This window comes from Ooceraea biroi, chromosome 12 (assembly GCF_003672135.1).
Source record: "Ooceraea biroi isolate clonal line C1 chromosome 12, Obir_v5.4, whole genome shotgun sequence".
Classification (NCBI taxonomy): Eukaryota; Metazoa; Arthropoda; class Insecta; order Hymenoptera; family Formicidae; genus Ooceraea; species Ooceraea biroi.
Window position 1 is genome coordinate 218,022 of NC_039517.1, and position 19,821 is coordinate 237,842.

At 40.2% G+C, this 19,821-nt stretch overlaps 1 protein-coding gene across 8 annotated transcripts in view; it reads right to left on the reverse strand.

The window, feature by feature from the left end:
- Window positions 1–251: 251 nt before the first annotated feature.
- Window positions 252–19,821, reverse strand: part of LOC105286127 (kinesin-like protein KIF13B) — a 48,823-nt gene continuing 29,253 nt past the window's right edge. For 2 of the 8 annotated variants that reach the window (XR_895184.3, XR_895183.3), the window contains exons 16-31: window positions 19,507–19,689; window positions 19,161–19,352; window positions 18,790–19,083; window positions 18,279–18,421; window positions 17,614–17,782; window positions 15,877–15,894; window positions 14,216–14,290; window positions 13,143–13,294; window positions 12,343–12,676; window positions 12,011–12,267; window positions 11,673–11,856; window positions 11,363–11,563; window positions 11,018–11,194; window positions 10,818–10,898; window positions 1,850–2,036; window positions 252–683 (exon numbers count right to left, since the gene is read on the reverse strand). Coding sequence is in view for 2 of the 8 variants with exons in the window: in XM_011350818.3 (XP_011349120.1) it covers window positions 652–683; window positions 10,818–10,898; window positions 11,018–11,194; window positions 11,363–11,563; window positions 11,673–11,856; window positions 12,011–12,267; window positions 12,343–12,676; window positions 13,143–13,294; window positions 14,216–14,290; window positions 15,877–15,894; window positions 17,614–17,782; window positions 18,279–18,421; window positions 18,790–19,083; window positions 19,161–19,352; window positions 19,507–19,689 (2,492 nt within the window). In the remaining 6 variants the exon portion in view is untranslated. Of the gene's footprint in view, window positions 684–1,849; window positions 2,037–3,649; window positions 10,899–11,017; window positions 11,195–11,362; window positions 11,564–11,672; window positions 11,857–12,010; window positions 12,268–12,342; window positions 12,677–13,142; window positions 13,295–14,215; window positions 14,291–15,876; window positions 15,895–17,613; window positions 17,783–18,278; window positions 18,422–18,789; window positions 19,084–19,160; window positions 19,353–19,506; window positions 19,690–19,821 lie in introns of those variants that run through there. The other 6 variants (XR_895188.3, XR_895185.3, XR_895186.3 and 3 more) reach the window with 5 other exon arrangements.

A 19,821-nucleotide genomic window follows, 5' to 3' on the forward strand; every position in this document is an offset into this window, starting at 1 on the left:
CGCGTGAGCACGTGCACTTAACTTGCAGATTTATACCGGATGACGGAAGTCGGGGTGACATTGCTCAGCTATTAGGAAATTGATACTCGCCGCGATATATCCAAGAACGACGCACGGTGAATTCCGCGGGAGGAAAGTATGAGCGACCTAATCTAGAAATCGCCACCTTTAACGCTTACGGATTTACGGAATCGGTCAATTTGAATATTAAAATTCGGTCATTTTGACGGTTTTCAGTAAAACTATACAAGTAATGTCCATACATCTAATGTTTATTATCGACGGTACAATTTATCGACTTCTCGATTACTTAACAATCATCTGCACGTAGCTGCTGGACGCATCTTGATTATTTGATTGATCGATAGTTATCGCTAAGAGATATCCGGGGTTTGAAAGGTTGCAGAAATCTTTTACCGTTTCTCCTTCAACCGACCGATTTTGATAGAACGCCGCAACTGCCGTAGAAGTTGTGTAAAGCAACAACCGTGCCGAGAAAAATGTAGCACGATCGATTTCGCGGCTTCTGTCGCAATTAACGTCGAGCCACGTTCGTCAAATCTCCACGCTTGATTTCATGATTGATGAAAATTGTTGCAACTGCCAGCATTGATCGATGTCACACGGAGGGAGTCCCACGCTTCACAGCCTTTATTCCAATCCGGTGCGCGCCGGTGTTTTTCCTATAGAATGTCATTCGATTCTTTTTATTGTGCTTTTATTACGTCGGGAGTATTTACGTAGGAACGCCACGCGTAATACGTATTCAGCATGCGCAAATATTTTCGTTCCCGGTTGCTAAAAATGTTTCTGGCGAAACGCGATCTGCTTGTAGGCGAAATTGTACGCATGCCGGTTATTTCGTAGTCCGTGCGACGTCCGAACAGATATGTTAGTAACGTGTGTATATGCAATAAAAAATGCGTTAGCATAATTTTACATGTTGCCATAATTTCGTAAGAAAGTGACGAGGAAAATATACAGTAATTCCGGTTCCAAAAGTTCCAAAGTTTTACATTCGAAGGACTGATATTCTCACGTTTGCACATTTCCATTAAAGTACGTGAAAAAATGTGATAATGTGAGGAAAATAGAAGAAGAAAAATATGATGACTCCGGTGCAAAGAAAAACCGATCCAAATTCGAAAAATTATTTCCACGTTTACGCTTTTCCGCGTACGCGCGTGTCGTTCGCTCGTCTCGAGATTGCGCTTCGATGGAAACTTCGGGGAAGAAGAGACAATGCGACAATAGGTTCGTTCGTGTTACATGAACTTTTTACACTTCTGCATTACGTTAGAGAGAAAAAGAGAAAGGAAAGAGAAGTTGGCAGAACGAACCAACACGAAAAGTTCATGCAAACGCGGACAAATCTAATGCATTTTGCAGTGGCCGTGCTCCCAAAACGTTTCACTCTCTGAGGAAGCGATGTGTGATCTTTTCGCGGGATAAAGCGCGCGCGCTCTTTTGTCCACCTTTACGGTCCGTCGCGCATCGCGTCGGAGTAACGAAAGGAGATAAGTAAAACGACAAAAAGAAAGGGACCGCTGGCGCTACGTATTTATACGTTATACCGCATTTATTATGTATGTACTTCATCCGCGAAGAAGAGACAAGAGCAGAGACGGCGACGGCGATCGCGGTGCTGACCATGGATAAGTTCACTGATCCCCATCGTCTTCGAGGAGTGCGCACGCTCTTTCATCGCGACGCAGCTTTGCAACGCGACATATAGCGGCTCTCCTCGCGATTCGTTCGTGTCAAATGAGGGAACGAGAAAGAGAGACAGAGAGAAAGGAGGGAAAAAAGATGGAGAAATGAGAAGAAAAGAACGATCTCTCTTACTTACCCGCGAGAGAACACAGCCATGATGTGAAAGCAAAAGACGCGTGCGTTACATCTCCGAGTCCGAGTTTCGTTGGCTGTTGAATGTCAATGTCTGTGAGACGATTCCCAGAAGTAAAAGAAACCAACTTTTGCCTCGCGTCCTTTTTAGATCCTCGTCTTTTGCGCATGCGCGCGAAGATGGTCAATTACTAGTCAAAATTTAAACAATATCCCTTTATACATCAATTAAGGAGCATGTCTTGTAAAATTCTCGTAATAGTTTTTGTTTGTCACTTTCGTTGGACAAGTCAGAAAATCATGGCATCTCTCATTGTACAAAAATCGATTATTTACTTATATCGTTCCCATATATCATCGCGTAAAAGTGAAAAGAATTTTGAAAAAAATCCAAATAATAATTTTCGACGCAGTTATGAATATTTTAGCCAAACCGAATTCAATATCGGACAAAATTGCACACGCTGCAATTTACAAGTAACTAAATACACTGACGCACCGATGACGCGGAACGTCAGTCAGTGAATACGAGCGTCGTCGTCGCAAATCCGAGGCAAATAACGGCCAGTCAGGGCCAGCAAAATGGCATATTAATTGCGGACCATCCCTCATCGACATAAGTCTGTGGCTCTTCGGTGACCGGAGAAAAAGTCACACGAGTGCACTTGCCCGCGCGCATCTCTGTTTGCGATAGATCGCGCGCGAGAATAGAAGAGTCATCTCTCTCTCTCTCTCTCTCTCTCTCTTTTTCTGTCTTATGCATGCGCGCGAGTTTTCGAGGACAAAAAGAACCTTGAAGGATCCTCCGGCTAAAGTCACCACTCTCGCGGGAGTTACCCATTATATTTAAATTAGTCGAGCACGGTGTACATCCTTAACGCGTGTGGTTGTGTTGCCGACACACGCAGACACGTAACCGGCCTCACGTTCCCACGCCACACACATACGCGCTCGTCCTGCGTGTCGTTTGAGACATGTGTGACATACGATTTTCTCTCGCGCAGCTTAATACTACAAGATCAAAGGGTGGGCTGGTCGTTGCGCTTGGAAGACGCATCATTTCCGTTGCAAGTTCTTTATTATCACACGATGTATCGAAAACTTACAGCGTAAAAGAAGCGTAGAACGCGCAGGAAATATATAACAATCATAATGTAATAATGATAATGACAAGAGATGATGACAATGATGATGATGATAATAATAATAATAATAATAATAATAATAAAAGACGCTTTTGTACGCGTCAGAGACGCATTAAACATAAAATGTAAAAACATTTGAACTTATTAATACAACACGTGGCCTGGCGTTGTGTCGAGAACATTATTTATATATATATATATATATATATATATATGTTTAGCTAATATCACTTTCTTATAAAGTGGAGCGTATACATACAATCTCTACATTTTTAAATCATATAATTATTAATTATCATACACATATCTATCATACATAAATCAATATGATAATGTAATCAATATAAATCATATATATAAATCACTAATTCGACGTGATGCTGCAAGGATATTATAATATCCTATATGGGTGTCGTTATTAAATTATTCTTAAACAATAAAACATAATAAATAATATTAATAACAGTAATAATAATAATAATAGTAATAATAAAGTTAAGATAGAGATTGAGCGCTTATATAATGCTACTGGAAATTATGTGGTCGCGAATAACCATATATATATGTACATGTACAGCCTATCTGTTTATAACGAGACATCGATTTATAACTGAATCGGAACGAGATCCGGTCGGACGAAAAGTATGCACACAGTTTTTTAGAACATTAAATTATATTTTTTTATTATATTCATAAAAATTAAAATGTACACACCTTATTGTTTAAGTCATATTTGTATCAGCTTCTATATGCACGGTATGTCGCGCGGTATGTGTGTGTGTATTATTATTAACAATAGAGGTATAGATACTCCTCTCTCGAAGAAGTGAGAGAAAGAGAGAGAGAGAAAGAGAGAGACGAAACGAGTTTCATGAAATGAACATACGACTCTTTCGTGGACGTTAAGGGAGGATGTTAAGGATTCTGGAGGAGAGGGTGATACGGTGTTTTTTTCTGTCTTATTCTTCGATATAGATATTAATATTATTGACTGCTTATAAAATAATACTATTACACGGTAATTCATCTCTCGACTTTACGACACAGTTCTAAATGTATTCCTCGTTAATGATAATAATAATAATTCATAATTAATAATAATGATAATTAGCTCTTAGACGGTCTACGAGATCGAAAAGTACATTCTCGCTTTCGCGGCAAAAGGATAGGTAATCGCGCGTTCAAAAATGCCTACAAATGCAGCTACAAAAAGAATGAGTAGCTCTCGCCTGAAGAAATATTACATGGAATATACTCGCTACTTACATCTCCCTTATTCTTGCCTTTCTTTTTTTTCTCCGAGCTAAAGTCGAACATGTGCCACTAGTGCGTACTCGTGTAACTGGGCATGTGTGCAAGTTAATATATGAGACACCTGAGATTCTGCGGGTGAGATGTGGTCGTTCAATCCTAATGGACGTGCCAACTGAATCGAGATACCTCACTCTTAATTGAATTCTTTATAGTCAATCAAAATTAATGAAGGAACGTTTTAAAAACGTGTAGTTCAAACTTTTTAATTGATTTTAATTTAAATTAAATTTTAAATTAAACATTTTTGCGGAAGTAAACGCGAAGTGTTGTGCCAAAATGCACACCAGGACCAGTACACAGAAGTACCTACTAGTTCTTTTTTTTCTTCAATCGCTACCTATGCTCTAAGTATTGAAATTTGAGTCGCGTCAGATCGACGACGCGATTTCGATTGCTGCGCACGGTGCGAAATGAATGTCGCTTGAACGACGCCTTCGTGTACACTTTACGTATCATAGACACATGACCGATTCCCAGCATTTCGCGATTGTATCATCCTCGCATCGTGTACTAGCACGACATCGTTCGCGTGAGAATCTGAAAATTATCAAAAATTGCTTCACATTCGCGTATACGCATTGGAATGAAATATTTGTCGCGAGATGATTCTTGTCGCGTTTTCGCATCACGAAAAATTTGTATTCATACATGAACGTGTTCCGTGAACGATGCACTTTTTTTTATGTAAATCATGAATTTCTCGTATGACGTACAGCGTCGAGGAAATTATTGTGCTATTGCTATGCGCCATTCGTGAGATACACGAATGATCTTCGCGCAACTACTTACACGAATCATAGTGAAAATGCTCCTCTATTGCAATCTTGCACGTGCCGTCGAAACGTTCGTTTCGTGCATCGTCAATCGATATTACCCCTCGTGTGTCGTACAATGAATCGTTCAATTGCGTAAGGGGGACTTAGCGGATCCGCTCGATAAACGATACGCGATACGATAAATTATGATACACGTTTAGCTTAGCCGCTAATTAGTCGATCGAAAGTAATAAGATAAATAGAAAGCGAGAAGATTTTAGCGAAAAACGAGTAATAAGCATGCTCGTGAGCATCGAATTTGAGTGTCGTAATGAATAAATCGTTACGGCATTGACATGTCAACGTCGTTTTCTTTGTTTTTTTTCCTCTTGCATAGGAGCTTTGTGTCCGGAGCCTCGTACATTATCGCTCCGTCCGAGTGCACACTTCGCCGAGAATATTATACGAACCGGCTAAACACCTTTTGTTCTCCCTTTAATCGCACAATGCAAAAATAGGCTTTCCTATTCCCAGTTATCTACAACCAGATCAAACGACGCAGCGTCCTATCGAGCTACGAAGAATTTCCAAAATTCTTATCGTCTAAGTGTTAACTGTTACTCGTTCGTTTTGTTTCCGGCAGAAGAAGAAGCGTTACACTTACAGCGAGAACAGAATCGCCGATCTAACGACCCTATCCACGTCATCGTGATCTGTCTTGATCTTGTTCTCTTATCACTCAATTCATTATGAGTGGACAGAAGCAACGTCGATTAGGCGATTCTGAGATTTAAGCTAATTATAGTACCCGTTTGATCCACGCGACACCGCACAAGGCAGATTTCTCGTTTCGATTAGAAGTCGAGATTTATGTTAATTTTCCTCAAATATTTTGGAATGTAGAATTCTTATTAGGATAACTTTTTAATCCTGCAATCAGAGTTTTAGCTGTAAATCAGTTGCCTTGAAATTTGAGAATGCTCTTATACAAGCCTGTGGAGAGCTATTGCACTGATCTCTTGTTCCAACACAGATCAAGGTATCTAAATTCTTACAAAATTTTCTCGTTTCGGAATACGGGCGCCAAATGTGCGGAAATTCTTTAGCATTTTTACAAGGCTGATTTAGATCTTCGAATAAAACTTTTAGTCATAAATGGGGATAAATAGATTTCGATTAAAATTTGAAGCCTCGTGTCAGTGTTCGAGGAAGAGACTCTCTGATTTGATATAGTGGATCAGAATGATTCGATTTCTTAAAAGAATAATCCGGTTTATGGAGGATTACCAGCCTGGCGCATTGAGTCAGCATGGACCAAGCGGATTCGGCACGAACGTGGCGTCTCTAGCAAGTGGATTCCTAGTTTAAAGTGGCGAGAGTCGTTTGTCACGGTTCGCGACAATCCTCTACGTAAATCACACCAAGTTCAATGCGTGAGTGTCGCCGTGTGATCTAATATACACGTATAGTGCCGTCGCGGTAAATGTTAGCTTGGCCATTTCACGTGGCGTGGAACAAATAGGGCAGAGGGGGCGGGGAGGGAGACGAAGCAAGAGTGCACACCTTGCTGAGCTCTCCTACATTACTGTGACTCGATGAACGATACGAATCTCAATATATTTCTCGTTATCTCATCCTCGCACGCACACTTTATCCATTTATTTCTTCTTTTACGACTTTTCTTCTTTTTTTTCTTCTTTTTTTCTCTTAATATATTACATTAAAATATAACACCAATTTCGAGGCTTACGTTGTACATATACACGTGTAGGTTTTACATTAGCATGATCGTTCGAACAGTCTCACTGTGTGTGAAGTAGTCGAGAAGAGTTCCGAATTTAATATTACGCATTCGCGCGCACTTTCTTTCCGGCTTAATTGACGATATTCAAAGCGCGGCCGCTGACGAATGCGTTCGATATGACGCTCACCGAAGAATGAATCAGTGGAGATAAGAACAAAACAATTTGCTTCGTCATTTGTAGTTGCCACGAAATGCAAAATGCAGTTGTGTGTTCACTTTTATGCGACGTGAACCCAACGTGATTTTCAATTATGTTCTTTTAAATTATTTTAGAATCTAATTATATTCTAATTACACTCGGCGAACTTGGAGCTCTTATTATGTTATAATATTACATTTTTCATTTTTCAAATATGTGACACTCTCGGTGTCGCCGTATCGACGCGGCCATCAAGTTCGTCCGTAGTAATGTGCACGATGCTTGTACATGAATTCCTCTCGTGCTCCGGAATTTGAGAGAAGAGAATTCGCGGTCTCAAAAAATAAACTGCTCGAAACTGTATTTCACGTCAAAGGCGCGTTTTGTATTGCAACGTTTTGCAAAATTGATTGGCAGGCCGTTCCGGAGAATTTCGCGGTGGTTCTCAGAATATATTATGCATCTTGAGACGGAGTCACGAGAGAGCATTACGCGAGGAAATGAGGGAGCAGCGTGGAAAGGGCAAAAACATCAACGGGTTGGTTTCACAGCCATCAGTCAGGAGATCCGATCAAGGAAATCGTAGATCGCACGCGCGCATGTTCCTTGGAACCTGGACACTCGCGTGGTCCGTCGCGACGAATCGCGAATAATGTCAAACTCGGAACTCCCATCCAGAGACGCACTCGTAAAACCGATTTTGGTCGAAAATATTACACTCTAGAATCTTTTTGTTTTCTTCTTTAGGGTACAAAGTACAGTGCGAACGATTATCTTTAGACAATTCTTCTTTAACATGATAAAAATGGACATTGTCTTATTGCGGGATGGAATAGGCTGTGTAAGCTCTGTCAATGCTAAATGCTCCGCTGCAGCTCTTCCAACATCCTTTTCCCCGATAACGTAACGTAACGTAAGATAATATTTGGAACCCCTTATAAGGCTGCGGATTAGTCCTTTGATTCAACGTTTCGTTCCGATAAATCTTATAATGAACTTTCATTTCGGAGAAGTATAATGAGAATATTAATTGATTTTATTGTAATACATCAATAAATTTCTATATTTTTATTTCTAATTTTATTAATTTACAATTTTCACGAATTTTTTCATGGATTATGCTTCACAAATTAATAAATTATAATATCGATCGATTTGTCGACTGTTGAAACGGCTCGATTTTCGAGTTATACGAACCAGAAGAATCTCGGTTTCTCGCCGATATCTTTTTTCTCAATTTTCTATTTTTTCGCGATCAAGTAATATTAATTAGATTAATATAAACGACTACATCATACGTACAAGTTGCATAAAAATATTGCAATTTTACGTCGTAGAGTAAAACAATGACCGATTCATGAAATTATGATAATAATTTAAATTGCTGTTGCGCGCGTAATTGTATCTTATAAAGGGTTTAGAAAACCATCCGGTACACTTGGTTGTGATCAAGACACCATTCGGTCGCACGCTGGAAGTCGCATGTAACTCGTCGGATTTTTAATTGCCGTCCCCGCGTCGTCCGCGGAGAGTAGGTGAAGCGAGCGGAATGGAACTTCAGCTCGCCTGATGCACCACGAGTGATACGCGAGTTCCGGCGTGTTCTAGTTCGAAAGAGACGCGAGTGCTTCCGATTGCGCATCGGCTCGCCGATGCAGAAACCGATAAAGAAACGTGGTGTTCGAAACAAAGGGCCTTCATTAACCGTTATGCCGGGCAGGCATGTAGCATCGCTGTGACACACGTGGAGTCTTGATTTGCGTAGTTTTGTTTTTTCTTCCCCAACAATCTCGATTTACCAAAAATGGACAGATTCCGCTGGTCGGCGCAGTGCGTCTCCCCGTGCGGCGGCAATGCCCGTCATATACATACATGAAGAAATCGGGGGAGAGGGGGAGACTGCCCGCCGCGGCAGGGAAACACGCGGCGCCGTGTAGCGCGATTTTTTTTATCATTATATTCAATAAATATTACATACAGTGTAATATATACTCATTATTGATAATATAAGTATTGTTCTAATTGGACAGGAGTTGTTTTCATAATTTGGGCGAATATACTCGAGTAATCTTAGCCGTTAATTGCTTACTTTTTATCTTCTTTTTGTTCTCCCCCCCATTCACGTTGCCGCACGATCTATCCCGCAAATCAAGAGAAAGGTATAACAGAGTTCTCTTGTCACTGTCCTGTGTTCTTCTTTGATTTCGCGCGGCTTTCGAGAAGAACTCTCGAGGAAAGCCTAATCTCTGAAGCGTCGCTTCGAAAACGGACAACAGAAAAAAAATCCTACAAAAGAATCGCTGTTCAAGCAACGAATCGCGTTCAAAGAACATGATGCGAAGTGCGTGTAAATTGTCAGCTAGCAACATCCATGTCACGTGCGAAAAGTGAGAAAACATCGGTGACGCGAACGAAAAGTCAGACGAAGACGGCCTAATTCATGATCAATATGAAGAAGCGCAATACGATCAAGCTCATTTATTCAGTTTCTACTACCTAACATCTACGAACCTAATATTGCGGTCCTATCGGATAGTTGTACCTTCGGACTTGCGACCCGCCGCTCGAAACAATCGGCATTGTCAAAGCCGTGGTTCGCAATCTCCAAAAGTGCAAGGTGCGCGCACGGAATATGCATTGTATAAATTAAAGTGTCACGTGTCATAAAAACAACGGAGAGATGATAACGGGGGACATATGTTACAACAAAGAGGAACTTAACAGATTGCGTTAAAAAAATACAATATACGAAACAATCGTACGCATGTGTGTATATGTATGATCGCGCGCACGCGCGCGCGCGTATATATATGTATATGGATGTGTATGTATACATATAAAATTTTTAAATAATCTATATACGCGGCTAGAGACACGCGTGTGTGTGTGAAACGCGTTTCTCGTTCTTCCATCGGGCACTTTTCCAACGTATAAATTACCGCTGCGGTAATTTCGGAAAGTGTATCGTACCTGTGTAACGAAAAAACCTGGTAAAAACGCCCTCCCCCGAGATATTCGACCGCGCTCTGTCTGTGACCGCGTCATCAACACACAACCAGACAACTGATAAACCGTAAATGCGAGTACCGTCATACGTGGAATATGTACATGAAATCGCGTGGCCGCGTCGCGCATCTCGACGCCGCCGGCCGCGGACGAAAGGAAAGGTGTCGCGCCGACTTTTGATTACCCTCGAAATGTACAGTTGATTCGCGTTAAGTGAACGCCACCTCCCAGTCGCATAAAATGATGACAATAATAATAATAATAATAATAGCAATAATAATAATAAATCAGCTCGTAACACCAGTCGTCCAAAAAGTAAAACCGTGGAATGCAATAATCGTCTAAAATCAACAAACAAGAGTCGCAACTAACTTCCGACGCGTACAGCCGGCACACTTTACGCGTCACTTGCGATCACTACCTCCCCCCGAGGAGTAGCAAAGTAGATGATGGATACACCCCGCCGCTCACACAGCACGATCCGTAAAACGTCCTATGCTTCGCGCGCGCGCGTGTGTCCATGTGTGGATGCGTGTGTTCAATGTAGTTCGCACATTAATGACCTAATATTTAAAAGTATTTACTCTCTGTAATAATCGATAGCTGCCCTAAATGCCTAAAAGGACTGAAACATCGCTGCTACATATATCATAGGCATGTAGCAAGTTTAGGATATTCATGTAGTTGCTTGTCTTCCTTATTAACACGAAGTAATGGTGAAGCATTGCTTGTATATATATATGTATATGTGTGTATACGTGTGTGTGTGTATATATATGTATGTTCCTGTGTGTGATCCGTTTACTTGCCGCGTGGAAAAGAACGTGTGCCTGTTGCGGAGAGGCCTTCCCCCCGGCTGCGACTGCGATGCAAGGAATGTAATCCTTCGCCTGAAAGAGAGACGTGTTCTCTTGACAAGTAATCTCTCGCGGCGGTGCCTCGCTTTGAGCCTGATCCGCAGTAAGCTCCGTGAACTAAACGGAGAGAGATTACCGCGAAGAGAAATTACCCTTGCTAACGCTCCGGCGCATCGACGTGGATGGTGCTGGCGCGAGTTCTTGCTTGGTGTAACTTCTGAGCGCCCTTCCTCGTCTATCCTGAATCAGTTTGTCGACTTTGACAAATATGCCGCACTTCGGCCGGCACGTGAAATACCTGTGACCGTTAACAGCACCATCGTTCTTGCCTGTAATAATACATAAATAACAATAATCATAAATAACATATTAAACAATAAATAATAGATAAAATATAAATTAAATACTACATTAACAATAAAATATGATGAACTCGTTCAAAATATAGTTAGAAAAACTTTGTCTTTTAAAGAAACCAGAAATATCTCTGTCCATACCAGTTGGAGCGTCGAGTTCGACTCCTATCCAGTTTCCGGATGCGAACTCTGTAGGACCAACATATGCTATAACTCCGGAATAACTGTAAGGACGAACCAAGACTGATTCGCCAACGACGACCCAGTCCGGTAGGGGAGTCTCCACTCGAGTTAGATCGTACCTCGAACCAAACGCCGAACTCTTATCGCTAACGTCGTCCGCTGCAAAAAAGAGCTTTCTAAGATAATTTTCTAAAGTATAGTAGTATAAAATAAAGTTGAACAAAGTTAGTATATAATCGCCAAAACTAGTTGTTCAATATCGACATACCGTCGATCCTCTCCGAAGAACTGTTGTCTCCATTTTCATACGACATGCTAGGTTGTAATGTTTGTTCCAAGCGTGCTGCAGCCTTGCTCTCAGAAACTTGTGGACGGACCATAGGAAACGAAGCTCTATGTTGCGAACTGGTAGGCCTTCCTGTACCATTAGAGGTCTTTCTTCTTCGTACGACCTAAATTAAATACATATGTACATATATGTGTGATATATAATATATAAAATATATAAAATGTCAGAAAAATATTAAAAATGATTGAAATATTTGAATCTTCTCCTTCTCTCTTTCCTCGCAATATGAATAATTATTTCAAGCATGTAAAACTTACCTTGCCGGGTGGCAGTTTCGTATGCACGACCGAACTCCCGTCCATAGAACTATCGTCTCCCGAATTGGACAACTGGTTGGTTTCCGTCTCGCTTTTCCTTCTGTCGTGAGACACCTGGTCGTGCGCATCTTTTCGCAAAGTCTCGTTATGGATCGCGTTGCTGTTGCTTTCGCTCTCGCTCTTCGTCGACGAGACCGGGCTGTCCATGTCGGTGTCAGCGTACGCCCCCGTTTCCTCCAAATGTTTTCTAGTGTGTTCTACAAGATAAGAAACAATTATACAATTGCCGTCTGCACTCGAGTAACATTGATATTCATCGCCACGCAACTAACCCTCCGTGCAAGTGCGTTGCGAGACGCTCAGATTGTCCAACGCGGAATTTATCTCGCCCAGATACTCCTCGGGCGTCTCCTCGACGAGGGAACTGTCCATCTTCTCGGGTTTCTTGCTGTCGAGAAGATTGCGATACTCGAGATCCGGCGTCTCGTCCACGCTGATGGACTTGATGGAGATGGAGTCCTCCGACGTCAGATTCGTCGTCGAGACCGCCTGGGAGCCGTAGCCGCTACTGCTCATGCTCGGCGTGTTAATCTTCGTCGATTGCAGCTCGACCAGGGAATCCAGTGTGCGTGAGGAAGTTAGCGGTTTTATCGGTTTCGGCGGTGCCTGAGTGCAATTGCGTGGTCATACAGATTTGAACTGATACGGCGTGATTCTATCTTAGGCATCGTCGCTTATATGTGCTAGAACTTCTGCCTGAACTTCCTTTCAGCGTGTCGGTTTGACGCGTAACTATGCGTGCTCGATATTATATTAAACTATAAGATATAAAATATTATTAAAAATCTGGAAATTTATCTATTATAATAAAATCCAATATTTGTGCTTTATCCGTGATATTAATTAATACCCGAATTCATTCGGTTTCTTTGTCAATGAAATTAAAGACGGAAATTCGTATACAAGAACAACTTTGTATTAGCATAGTTTGACGACTTTATATTCCATCCTTCCAAAATTGTCCAGACTTTAATCAATCGATTTATGTTCTATTTCACTCACGTTCACCCTCATCTTGCACTATTACGCTTCCATCTTTAGGCTTGTTCTTCTGATCTAGAATATACGCTACCTGATATGCCTCGTATTCAGAATAATCGGCGTCGCTCTTCTCCTCGTCGTCGTCATTGACGGGAGTGGACGCTTGATTCCCGACGTTCGACGTTTCCTCGTGCAATGTAGTCATACGAAGGCCCAGTTTGCTGCTGACCATATTCGGAGACGCTGCAACCAGCGCGATTAGATTAACAGCGTGCAATCAATAATTAATTAAAAAGAATTTTTCTTCATTTTTTAAGCACAAGCATGTACTATCATCAGGGCCGATCTGGCCAGTCTGACTGTTACATAATAATTTTCTTTATCTTATTATATTGTAGGATTATTTTTATTGCCTTCGTGAAACAGTTAACTTTCATGCGATATTGCATTCTTATTTTAACAAATATTGACAGAGACTGATGGGTGTTTATGAATCACGGAAACGTTAGATTATATCAAAAGGTGCCAGGTCGGTTCTGAGACACTTTTATAAACGTAAAATCGTCCATGCTCTTCCTAGAAACAATAGAAAAGAAATCCTACGTATTCCACGCTCATCTGGCATAAATAATTTACGAACTAGCAACTTACTTGAATTGTTATCAATTATATATGTATATATTATATATTCTTTTACATAGTATATTTTATATCTATTACGTTGACAAATTTATATTTAATTACTTAAAATAATGGCAGCGAAAAATACGTAGTCTAAAATGAAGAAACAAATTATGGTGATCAGGGTGACTGTAAACAATAAATATTCGACATGTGCGACACTACATTACTGCACTCTCAATGCAGCGGCTGTTGAATGGTGATAAATATCACAAATCATTTCAAAAAACAAAAGAATCAAAATTTTCACGACAAACACTATTCTAGTGTACTAATTACATTAATCTACACAACAGTTGGAACAAAACAAGAAAACCAAATGTACTACAAGAATGACCGAGTTCATCCTTTCAAACTTATAGCTCATCAGATTTTCTTTCATTGGCTTTGATCTTTTTCTTTCGTTTCGATCTTCTTTAAGTGGAAATTCAATATTGTGAAACTGAAAGTTTGAAAGGACGATCGACAACGAGTGTCACCTACACTTGGCAGAGGTAGATTGTTGAAGACGTGTCAATGAGTTGAGATTCAGGTTGAGATTCAGGAAAGTTGGTCTCGCTGAAAGGAGATAGATGCACTGATTATACACCTCTCTTTCATTCCCCCGGGTAGACTGCAACGCTACTTTCCCCCATAATGGCGAGCTTTAACGTACGAGCTTTACTTTACAGACCTTCCTTTTCTCTTTACAGACTTGTACGCACTGACAAATCATGCCTGCAGGCTACAGACACTGTATAATGAGACAAGTAAACAGATAACGTGTACATTCTAATACAGAAGTTCCATCGAGTGTGTAAATTTCGTCACAATCCCATTGATTTGGACTGATCGATTAATTCAACGAATTTGTGGCTTATTTGTGGCATTTTGTGTGAATTGTTTCGCTTCTCACTGGCATTGTGACACTTCTAGTCTCAACGACTATCTCAATAACTCGCCATTGCATTTGCAAGTTCGAAATGCACGTATCCGAAGTATGACGCGCGCCTTTTATATTCTGTAATAAGTGAATGGTAAATATAATGATTGCAAAATATTCCGTGAACACCGCATAATTCGATTACGTGCACGGTAAATTAGTGTAAGAGGCTTATCCTGTGTTCTTATATACCGATCTTTATCGTTCAAATTATGATGAGACAACAGAAATGAGATACTTTGTTGTTATTACGCAAGCACAATAATGAGTTTAGCCATTAATCAATCAATTTGACGTTTCAAAGATACAGAATAATCCTCGCCTAACACATATCGAGTATCAAGTAAGAAGATAATTATGTACACATATATGTCACAATAAGTTTTCTACTCTCTGTCTAGAGTATTGCTCAATAGCACATCCACAATTAATAACATAACGAAGATTGAAACGTTGCTGCACGACGCCACGGTTCAATCTTCCACGTTTACTTTACACGAGTTAAATGAATTTGTCAAATGCGACGCATTTAACAAATCGCAATCACGCGCAGGGTATCATTAATAGAAATCATCTTGATTCACAGGAACATCTACGGGGAGCAAGATTCCAAGTACCACAGATCGGATACCACAGGAATCATCATGAAAACAGGTATATGGAAATGAAAATGATTTCTATGCGATGACTTTGGTAGAAACGGTGCGACGGCGACGGGGCATATAAATATATAAATGTAAAGATACGATTGCTCGTCTTGGATTGTTGTCTCATACAAGTGTCTCAGCCGCGGATCACAACATATATATTATATATACCAAGTCACACACAGAAGTGTAAGAAACAGTGTGAACGATTCAATGAGCTTGCTGATGTGCTAGGCACGCAAGAAATCGCATTCACATGCAAGAAACGAAAAAAAAACCGTAACGCAAACGTTTCACGCAACGTAATCGCATTCGAACGCGAACAAAACAGCTCGGCAATCACTAATCAAGTCGCCTCGGAATGGTGGATGCTGAACGGCCCTCTCGAGCCAACTCAAACCGGAAATGAGACAGTATAAGGTTCACGTCCCTCAACTGCGGGACGCGCAGCACTAAGGCGTAAACTTGGTAACAAAACGACAGAGACAGACTCAACCACTCACGAGACATATGTACTAATATTGTCATTGTCTGTGTGGGCATCAATTAAATATCAAATCAAGACTCCATTTTACCTGAGTTCAGAATGGAGCCTTGCGTGGGCCGAAATAGTTGTAGAAGTAGTAGACACGTAGTGTTAGTAAACAGAGGAACAGATTAGTTGCATACATTAATAATCCAGTCGGTATGTTCATTAAATCTTTCTTTCTTTTTTTTTGCTGTAGAAGCTTCATTACTTAAAAAAAAACTTCGTTAGTGCTTATTTTACTGTAACAAGTGGTGGAGCGCGCTTAATTGTAGCTGCTAAAACACTAGGCAGATCTGAGAAGGTAGACTTTACCATGCTCAACTCTCTTTGACTTGTCAAGCGAAAGTAGCTATTATTGACGTTGATAAGTAATAATAATTTAAAATAATAGCAATTAATAATAATAAATCAATAGCGATAATCAATTACAATTGATGGAAACTCGAAATGTCGAGTTTCCATATCAGTGCACTGCAGCGGGGAACGCGTTTGCACTAGAGTCAAGTTGAACATAGCTTGGTGACATAACAATATGACAGAAGCTAAAATTGTAATAATATAAAACTCCAGTGTGTGGTAATTCACTTGACTGATGAAAATGGAGTCACCGAATGTTTCTGAGTGATGAGCGTGTCGATGGATTTGGATGAAAAGTACCCTTTCGGTGCCATTAAACTTTTGCAATGTTAGCAATCTGTTGGTACTTTACACTTGAAAAATTACTTGATAATACTTGTATGTTCTCGATGATTCTTAATAATCTCTTGTGTTTTAAAATAAATAACTCCGAAAGCAAATGGAAAAAAAATACGCGAAGGAAGAATTTCCTCTTTACAATATACAAGAATTGCACATAAAGGGTACGTGCTAATGACAGATGACATGAACTTTAATGAAAAAAATAGACAGAACGCTTCTCCGTTATCAAAAATCAAAATTTTCGTTCTATACGCACGAAACGGAGAGTAACGACGGGGCTTGAGACAATTAAAACTAGAGCGGAATGTAAAGTGACCGTCATAGCCAAAGTGAAATATCGAGAACACTGCATAAGCCACATTTCAGAAACAAACCGTTGATTTTTCACTGAATAAATCTCCAGGAAGCAAACCAAGGCAAACCAAAAAGGTGGAAAGTGATTTCAACAGAAACTTGATCTAAGACTAAGGTAAGATCCCTAAACACGATGCTGTTCAATTTACGTAAGCATTAATCGGAGAATTTAATAGTGACTCAAGCGAACTAAATATTGCATTCGATATATGACGAGTTTGCGTATAAATAGTTGGGGTTCCAAAATTAAAAAAAAGAGTCTCGCTGAAAATGATTTGATGTCACAAAAACAATCCATTTCGGAGTCTAGTAGCGCTCCTGCAAAAAATCTTTTTTCATAAAATACGTGTTTCATCATTATGTTAAATCTCGCGGACATCGAAATTACGTTTATCTTGTACTCGACATGAAATAGATTGCTGCGGATGATCACATAATGATTGCATGACTGAATGAACGCCTGTGGATGAACGGAATTTATATATCGTGACTTCGATAATGATTCTCCTTCCTTCTATGATTTCGTAAATAATCTCGTTTCACGTGACATAATTGATAAATGTCTTTTGTTGAATAAAAGCAGCGTAGTAAGCTGTCCAATGATTCAAAGTGTGTATATGCATACACAAAATTAAGAAATCATAGAACGTGTGCCTGTATCTATGTATTTGTATAATTCGGACATTAATATTAATCAGATGTTAACGGAATAAATAAGGATCATGCTTACCGATTCCGAATGACTTTGGCGGTGCGGATATAAAGTTTTCGTCGTTTCTCGCGTGGCCCGTGGACGCGCGTCGCGGATGCGGGAGACCGTTTATCTCTGTATTGAGATCCGTCACACTCTCCGAACGAGTTACGTTCAACGCGTCCATCGACGTGTCGAATCTCATGATCTGCAAGATGAAAATCTTTTTTTACCGAAGAAACATCATGCATTTGATAAATCGGAAGGGCATGCAAAAAAACAGGAAAAGACAAAACACTTTGCAAGATAAAATTAAGCTTTAACCCATTAGTGGTCAATGTTCCATTTTTAAATACCGCTTTTATAATAAATAAATTTTAATGAATAATAATGTTTACTTCAAGTTTCTTCAGAATGCAATTTCCAACTCAACAAAAATTTATAACGAAGATTGTGATAAAAATAATTTTATCGTGACCTTGCTGTTTGTGTAAAAATAAGAAGAGCCGTCGTAGAAAATATTTATAACAAAAATGTGGCCTTTAATGGATTAAAGAAAGCAATATTTCGATCGATGTCTTGATGATAATAGAAAGAAGGCCTTATATGATGGAACAAAATCGATATGGTGCGAGGTTTGTAAAAAAAAGCAACATAAATAAAAAGCATACAGTGCGTCCAAGACGTCGAAGGGGCAGTAGTACCTGCGAGAAGTTCGGGACACTTGCAGTCTTGCGCATCAGCGGCTGTCCCTGCGCTTGTAGCAACTCCTTCACCGCGACGTTCTGTCGTAATCGATCCAGCGTTAATATACTTTCGACTGCGGACACGCCGCGGGTGTATTTCTCTATGGAAGAAACGAGAGAAATTGTGATGGAGACTAGTCAAAATTCTCGAGAGAAAGAGAGGGAGAGAAGTTATAAACTTGATTAAACATGCAAATATATTCCATGTTTTTTTCGATTTACCTTGATTTTCGTTAAATATCTGCAAATTTAGTCAATATTTTTCTTTCTACAAAAATCAATCTTGATTTTTGTTTAAGAAGACATTGAAAAATTTTACTGATGGCTTCCCGATTGATATGCCGTTTTGTAAATGTTGATGACACTTTAACAGCTCGCATTTATATTTAAATATTTATCTTTAAAACAGTGTCGATAAAAAATGGCTTTAAAATAATTTGCATGTCTAATAATTCTTGACGTGGTCTACCTATGTAAGTCTCTCCGTCACACAAGCTGTTATCCTCTCCGCTGGCAGCGATCTGCGCCAAACTCTCACGATCCTCAAGTTCTTCGCTCGCCTTCGGTATGTTCGAAACCACCTCGTAGGTGACGCCGGTCTGCGCCAAGCAGTCAGTGCGAACGATCCGCTTGAAGATCCGGTCGGTGATGCTCTGCCTCTTGTAGATGTTCAGGGCTAGTCTCTTGCGCAACACGAGGTCCATTGGTGCCGGATGTGACAGGCGTACGGTAGTCTTCAAGATCAGGAACACCCTCTCGTTCGCTGAAAATCGGAGGTTATACGTCGCAATCGCCACTGACTTCGTTTTATGCGCGAAATATAAGGAGAGGAGTAATCACCATCGGTCACTCGATTGAGGTGCACGTTATCGTGTATACTAGAATCCCAAGCGGCGATGGCACATACGTCTTTTTCCAGGTGCCGAATTATCGGCAGATTGTAGAACTTGTTTCCGTGTTCCTTTGGCAGGATCGAGTTTAGTCCCGTCACCGATACTTCCTCTCCCGACTGATGCGTTGAGAGATCATCAGCTGCAAAAGATAAAAAATTGTTTAAATAAATAAGAACATTTCGAATGTTGCAAATAAACTGCAAAAATAAATTAATTAATGGAAAAAGTTCTAGCGGAAGATTATCACAATTTCTCGACTCATGCAATAACGTCCTCGAAATAGCTTTTATTACCATTGAGATCGAGGAACAATACGGGAATGTGAGGTTCCATTCCCGCGGGCGGAGTCCAATCAGCGGGAGCACCGGGAATGCCCGAACCCGCCGCAGGCACCAAAACGGCATTCCGTTCCTCCGTAAGACTGACCCATTGATCCACCAGACTCTGCTCTCGCTCCATGTCTTGTTCCGTTTTGTCTGCAATTAGATAGGAATATGAGATAGAAGATATTCTATGAATTAGACAAATAAGAGATAATCAAGAAATTAGATAAAATATTTAATATATTATTGATAATATATTTCGCATCAATGATTTCCGTAAGCTAC